The following is a 7,275-nucleotide window of genomic DNA, read 5'->3' on the forward strand; positions in this document are numbered from 1 at the left end:
TATTTCAGGAAATAAGTGACGTGTACTGGGTTACAGTTGTTAAAAGTAAGACTGGAGGAATCTGAAGGTGGCTACTGATCCACACAAGTCACATGCCCTGGAACCACACTAATCCTGAGCTCCCATTCAGCCGGATAAGTCCTGAAACTGAAAGGGCACGACGTTTGAGGAATGAAACCACAAGAAAATATGAAATGCTTTTGCTTGGTTATACAACCCACTGATGCATGTGTTATGACAGTGTGTCTGGTTAATATAGTCTGAATGAAGGGTCCTCAACTGATATTGTGTATACAGGTATGGTGAAGTCTAACAAGGCATCAATTTAATGATCTCAATTGATTGTACTTGATACAAGCGTTTGCGTCATTTTGAGCACTCTTATATGAACAGTATATGAAAAGGAATGTCAGTGGTGTCACATGCTGGACAATGGAGCACTACAACATAACACACATGCTTTACCAAGTTGTTTCTGTTGTTTGTCTTCTTTGAGTGCTCTTCTAAAATGATCATCCAGAGGGCTGTGAGGAGCACTTTGTTGCATTATGGCAAAAAGGGTGGATGAGAGCTGTTACTGCATCTTTAAGTAGAGTGCAATGCCACCCCAGGAATGTACACCACACCCACCCTTTGTGTAATATAGACACACCCACTCACTCTCTAGTAGACCAGTAGCCACATGCTCTTTTGTCTAAGAGTGCATTTAGTCATGAGTTTACCATTGATTTCTGCATTATATTCCATTTCAATGCTGGTAGTTAGGCTGGAAATAACACACCCAATTTATGACAGGAAACTGCACATCCACATTGGTGAGAAACCATCTGCCAATATAGACAAAGCTGGAGATAAGTGTAACGGGTTGAGGGATGTGTGTTTGCTCATCGGCTGAGCTACAGATACTTTATCTGCGCATGTACTTGTGTGCTCATGTTCTCTCCAGTGCAGGAGCTGGCCGACAGCCGAGGCACAGGGCACTGCTGGACAGTGAACTCTCTCACCTTGTCTCTACACAGGAACGTTGACCACTGCCAGTGAGCACATGCTGTTATAACTGCCAGCTTACAACATTAAGAGGCACTCACAATATTTGCTCTTTCTAGCAAAACAGGTTCAGTTTATGTTCTCTCATAACAGTCAGCCTGGCGAGCCAAAAGCGCGCGCTCTCTAACATGGTGACAAACCATGCCACGGACATATCCTAGCTATGCTGTCTATGAGCTCACAAATACATCTAGACTCTTAAAAATAGGCTCAAGTACTTTCTCACTGAGGCTGCTGCGTCAGCACTGACGTCTCCTAGATAAGCTACTGTGCATTAGCAAAGGTGTGGCCCAGCTACCTGACTTTGCCACTGGCTGTGCACTACAGGTGTAACCTGCTCACCCCATTCATCCAGACATAATCTAGCAAACCAAGTATTCTCTTCTGAGTGTGAGGGTGCCATCACAGTCTGAATTCATTTGCATGTTAGAAGAGCAGCATCCTAAATTACTCCTACCGACATACAGAAAACTGTGTGCTTGCGCGCACACATACACTCACAATAGCGCAGACTGACCCACTTCTAGCCTGGGAATATAAGAATGCTAAGGCATTTAACAGACCAGGCTGCAAGGCTTTAGTGTGATCACACATTTTGTTGGAATTTCTGGAATGCTGATTATAATTCAGGTTATCCTTAACATTTTAAAGTAGATCAACTGTTAGTCGTTAAAACACAATTCTTTGTCTCTACTCTTTATTTCGTAGTTGTTCTTAACAAAAAGAGCCATGTGGTTGTAATAAAACTGGGACTCTTAAAATAAATGAGGAATGTGTTTCTACAGGAACTGCATAAGTGGAACACATGACCAGATTTCCTTATGCCTTCTGGTGACCTGATGGACTTGCTTGCCAATGATTTTTTTCTTTTCTTTTTTACATCGGAGGACCAGTGTGGCCAGTGATTTGCACCTGTTGCCATGAACAGATGTTTGGAACAAGGAACCTGTTTATTGTGTACTTATTTAAGGTAACATAGCACAGAACGTGCATGTGGTCGAAGTGTTGACACGCTGGCGTTCGGGGTGATGTTAATATTCTTCTCGCGTCAGAGTACTCCCCTACTCGGCACCCACCATGCGCTGCATTGTTTGTTTTCTATTGGAAGTGCGTGAAGACTTAGTGACGCAACGTGAGAAAATACTACAATTCATTCAACGTTAACTTGCCACGCCTTTCAGCGTAAACCCAGGGGCTTGACCAATTAGGAGAGGAAACAGATGGGCCGATGATCAGCTGACAGATGTAGGGTCTCTGGAACTATTTAAAACTAATGGGCAACCTGATTCACGTTTAAAAACGTTCCTAGCCCTGCTCGCCGGTGTAACAAGATATTTGCTCTGCCTCCGCGTTCTTTTCTATATAAAACTATAGGTCCAACCCATCCCCTCACAACAATTTTGGCGCGTAGCAAAGAATGAAAAGTACTATTATTTTACTAAGTTTTTTTATTTATTGTGGGGCATTCGCCCATTCGTCTGGACTTGAAGAGAATGAACTTCTAGAAGGTAATGCGATCTATGGTGGTACTTTTTGCTGACTACAAATAGGGGTGTAATAATTTTCCTTTTAGCAATGTTAAGTTAGTCCATTGAAAGGTTAGCCTGCTAAAACAGTCTTTTTTTTTTCTATAAATTGCTTTCCGTTGTAGCCTACTTGTGGGAGTGGGTTATATTTGCCATTGCTGTGAAAGTCTGAATAGATCTTGAAAGCCAAAATGTCTGCATGAACAGCTTAGGTTTACTGCTAAATTCCGTATGTTCCTCAGAAAAAGGCAGATTTTAAACTGAATGGAAACCCGCTGTGTTTTAGTTCACCAATTACCTTATGGAAGTAAATTGCTCTTGTTTGATTGTAATTTTTAAACATATGCCACCTCGCAAACCGGTCGCAAATGATATCGGCTTCAGTTCTTAAGTGAATCTTGTAGACTACGTAAAACATGGAAACGCAAGTGTGAGGCGCCATGTAGGCATACGTCTACCGCCAACCTAAAAGCACCAGCTTGGTGTTTAAAAAAAAAAAAAAAAAAAAAAAAAAAAAAAAAACCAGTCCGGCTCCGGCCACACACGCGAGTAGTTGAAAAATGCTAGGGTATGGCATATAATTCAAAACTTTCCAGTTTGTCTTGGCAGTGTCTCTTTTAATAGTTTAACCGTAAGTAAAACAAAATTGCCCTCCCTCATGTTTAAAGTAGAGAAGGAACCGAATGACCTATCATTATCCATTCTTCTTCAAACAGACCTTGATGCGAAGCTACTAAAGGATCCATATTCACTCCATGACCAAATCAAATATGACTTCCGCAAGTCATTAGATCTGGACGAGGAGGGATGTATCCTCGACCCTATGAAGAGAGCAGGCCTAAAGGAGTGTGGGTTCAACACCACAGCCAAGACCATCTTTATCATACATGGCTGGACGGTAAGTGGATTATCTCCATCTGGGTGTATGTGGATGTAAGGGGTGTGTACTGTCACTGACTTAACACTTTTTGATGGCCTGATAAGTATTGAATGTGAAGTCTGACACTGGCCTCACCTGTAGATGAGTGGAATATTCGAGAGCTGGATGCACAACCTGGTGGCAGCTGTGCAGCAGCGAGAGCCAGAAGCCAACGTGTTCGTCGTGGAATGGTTGAACCTCGCCCATCAGCTCTACCCTGACGCTGTCAATCACACGCGACGTGTGGGACTAAGCATTGCAGACCTGCTTAACTGGCTCCAGGTGGGTGTGTGAGCAACTGTATGTTCTCTGTTAGTGGTCTTGGGTAAGGGTCTGTGTGTGTACACAATCATTGTTATTAATGATGTTTTCTGTCCCTTACAGGAGGAGGCATCTATGCCATTGCAGAATGTTCACCTGATCGGTTATAGCCTTGGGGCACATGTTGCAGGCTATGCAGGCACTTTTGTGAAGGGCACAGTTGGAAGGATAACAGGTACGAGCTCTGTCTATTTATGAAGTGTCCAAATATGATGGTTAGTGTATGGCATTTCTGTGTGAGCATTGTGAATTTACATCGTCAGATTGGACTGTGTGTGTGTGAACCCCTTTCTGTGCATCTTTTCAGGCTTAGACCCAGCAGGACCCATGTTTGAAGGAGCAGAGTCGCATCGGCGCCTTTCTCCCGATGACGCTGACTTTGTTGACGTCCTGCACACATACACACGAGAAGCCCTGGGCGTCAGCATTGGCATCCAGCAGCCAATAGGAGACATCGACATCTATCCAAATGGGGGAGACGTCCAACCAGGATGCGCATTGGGTGATGTGGTGGCATATGCTGGTGGTGGTAAGCATAAGAGTTCACTTTCAAACAATCTTTGATCCAGCTCTAGAATCAATTATCCAGCTCTAGAATCAATCAAATATGTTGCCATTTTTAGCCAAGTTCAGCATGTTAACCCCTCTGTACTGATATATGGCTCTACACCCATCATGAGGACTGCTCCATTAAGATGGACATCTTTTGTCAAAGTACAGCTAGATTAAAATGTAGGAGTACATTTTGGTGTTGGGTAAGTGCCTGGTATGTTGTGTTATGGATTGTGATGTGTGTTTCTCCATCTCTCTCTTCCTGGTAGGTTTTCTGGATGTGCTGAAGTGTGAGCACGAAAGAGCAGTGCACCTGTTTGTGGATTCTCTGATGAACAAGGAGCATGTCAATTATGCGTACCAGTGCACTGACCCGGACCGCTTCAAGAAGGGCATCTGCTTGAGCTGCCGCAAGAATCGCTGCAATAACATGGGTTACAACGCCAAGACAATGCGCAAGAGGAGGAACAGTAAGATGTATCTGAAGACCCGTGCCGACACACCCTTTGGAGGTATTTTGTCCTCTGCATGATAAACACATTACTCTCAATTGACACAAATCGAATGGGTGTATGACATTGTGTTTCAGTGTTAGTTTACTTACATTTTCCTGTAATCTCCCAAAGGTTACCACTACCAGATGAAGATGCATGTATTCAACAGAAAGCACTCCGATGATGCTGACCCTACCTTCAAAATCAAACTCTTAGGGGAGCACAACGATACTTCAGACCTCTTTGTCAACTTGTAAGTGGCAGGCTAGGAAGTTACTTTGGATTACTAGAAATTCATACAACTTGAAAATGTCACCTTTTATTCATTGAAGAGACTGATTTGTCTTTAATCCACCCAGACCAGACAAAGTGGGCCTGAACTTCACCAACACATTCTTGGTGTTTGTTGAGGAAGAAATTGGTGAGCTTCTGAAGATCCAGCTAAGCTGGCAAGATCCTGCAGAATCTCTCTCATCCTTATGGAAAAACTTCTGGTCCTGGTCTAGTCAGTCGTCCAATCAGGTGCTACAAGTTCGCCGGATTCGTGTAAAACATGGAGAGACTCAGAAAAAGTAAGTGTATAATGCTATACAATGAATGAATGAATTAAAAACGGGAAATATTCAACTGTTCATTTGTCTTTGTGGGTGATTAAACTGATGACCCTAAGGCTGTTTGATTGATCAAATAATCATATTCTCTGTACATTCATTTGGAGACTAATCTTGTGTGTCTCTTTTATCAGATACACGTTCTGTCTTCAAGACTCTTCTGAGAATGACATCACACCAGGAAAGCATCTGACCTTTGTGAAATGTCGCGATGGCTGGGAGGTGAAGCCAAGCAAAAGGTACCCGCCTACTCTGTGCCCCACCCCAGATCACATTTCCTGCAGTATGCTCTGTACATAGTCAGTTATTAACCCTTTAGTTATTAACCCTTTAAGGGCTTTATTGGTCTTTTTTTTTTTTTTTTTTTTTTTTTTTTAATGAGGTGTAATTGATCAGCCTGGCTTTGTTGTAGGACACCCTGGCAGCATCAGGTGTCATGCATGCATTTTGAGAAGTGGAAGTGTTCTAAACAGAAATCTATAAAGTTTCTTTTGTTTTTGCGTGGCAGATTCCACATGTGAAATGAAGGCACTTCACCTGGTCGTCTTAACTGGTACTGCTGCTACACCCAGAGCACTTTGTTGGGCTCACAGAGGACTGAGAATTGGGCCTGAGAGTTTGAGGGAAGGGCTCGGGATCTGGGAGAGACTCACCACACCACTCATCTCTTGTGCAAATGTGCACGGTTTTGCCCTGAGGGGTGGACTGGTGATTGGCATCATTTTTCATACTTGACCGCTCAACCTCTGATCAGAATTTACACGTCTTTGTGTACCAAAAGGTCATACTAGAATGGTCATTATTTTTGTAAGTGTTTATTTATATTTAAAAAAAAACAAATGCACTGAAGTCAGGTTAATTTATGAACTTGATGCACAGCCTTTATGCAGGCACACATTCATTCTTTGCTTAAGGAGTGTTCAGTCACAGGCAGTGGAGCTCAGTATTTTGAAGAAAGAGAATGAAGTGTCTGATAGGTCAGTCTTTTTGAGAAGTGTCAATTGTTGTATTGTATTGTTGAAATGTTATGTATTTGTGTATATAATGTACATAATTTAAAAAATAAACTCATTTCTTGTACTTTGTCTCTCGTGTCCTGTTGTCTATAGCCCAGATAGTCTGTCTTCAAGTTCCTGAAAGCTGGTTCTTCTGTAATGTAATCAAGCTAAACTGCACCTGTACTAGGTTTATTTCTCTCATAACCCTGCTGGACAAGAAGTCACAGTAGCATTTGTAAGTTGCCAAACAACTAGAAACTGTTTATAGCCCTGAGACCAAATGAAGTGTGAACACTGGTTTGGGTAAGCTGGATGTCCTCCATAAAAAGAATGTGCAATTTTGCAAAAGGTCTGCCGCTTCAGTATCCACATATACCCCACTGAGATTGATTTGGCTCCTTAAGTTGGAACTGCAGCCTGATGTCATACTCAATTCTGGCTAAGTTCAGCTGGCTTCCAGGCTATTGGAACTGGTTATTGTAAGTTATATGACCAAGCATATTATCCCATGCAAAATGCACTTTTCTTTTTGAAAGGCTCCCTGTTTAATTGGGCTCAGCCTTTTTGGAAGGCAACTTGAGCACTGATCAACAGCTGTTTTCAGCCCTGCACATTGCAGCCCTTATACATGTAATTGTCTTTGTTTCAACATTGGCTATTTGGCTGCAGATCCACTCGAGCACACATGCTGGGGGACTGGGCAAAACCAAAACTTCTAGTTTTAAGGCTGCAATGTCAAGGTCAGCTAGAGGCATCACTGATAATGGACTCTTCAGAAACAGGGAAGTGTTTTATTGATGCAAGGAA

General features: G+C 42.6%; 1 protein-coding gene across 2 annotated transcripts; it reads left to right on the top strand.

The window, feature by feature from the left end:
• The first annotated feature begins 725 nt into the window (after positions 1 to 725).
• Positions 726 to 6,550, top strand: lipg (lipase, endothelial). Of its 2 annotated transcripts, none has more exons than XM_042102186.1 (10): positions 726 to 2,017; positions 3,290 to 3,471; positions 3,595 to 3,774; positions 3,877 to 3,988; positions 4,121 to 4,342; positions 4,635 to 4,877; positions 4,992 to 5,112; positions 5,219 to 5,431; positions 5,605 to 5,709; positions 5,979 to 6,550. In XM_042102186.1, the coding sequence occupies exons 2-10, from the start codon at positions 3,397 to 3,399 to the stop codon at positions 5,989 to 5,991; spliced, it is 1,284 nt and encodes a 427-aa protein (XP_041958120.1). In that variant the 5' UTR covers positions 726 to 2,017; positions 3,290 to 3,396; the 3' UTR covers positions 5,992 to 6,550. The 2 variants fall into 2 exon arrangements, with proteins under 2 accessions (XP_041958120.1, XP_041958119.1); XM_042102185.1 differs by lacking the exon at positions 726 to 2,017 and adding an exon at positions 2,068 to 2,555.
• The last annotated feature ends 725 nt before the right edge of the window (positions 6,551 to 7,275 follow it).

The sequence above is a fragment of the Alosa sapidissima genome, chromosome 8 (assembly GCF_018492685.1).
Source record: "Alosa sapidissima isolate fAloSap1 chromosome 8, fAloSap1.pri, whole genome shotgun sequence".
NCBI lineage: Eukaryota > Metazoa > Chordata > Actinopteri > Clupeiformes > Clupeidae > Alosa > Alosa sapidissima.

Bases quoted from the DNA above. Each gene is read 5' to 3' on its own strand.
- lipg (XM_042102185.1), top strand. From the start codon at position 2,465: ATGAAAAGTACTATTATTTTACTAAGTTTTTTTATTTATTGTGGGGCA. The intron at 3,989-4,120 runs GTACGAGCTCTG...GCATCTTTTCAG, and splicing joins CACAGTTGGAAGGATAACAG to GCTTAGACCCAGCAGGACCC. The intron at 4,343-4,634 runs GTAAGCATAAGA...TCTTCCTGGTAG, and splicing joins GGTGGCATATGCTGGTGGTG to GTTTTCTGGATGTGCTGAAG.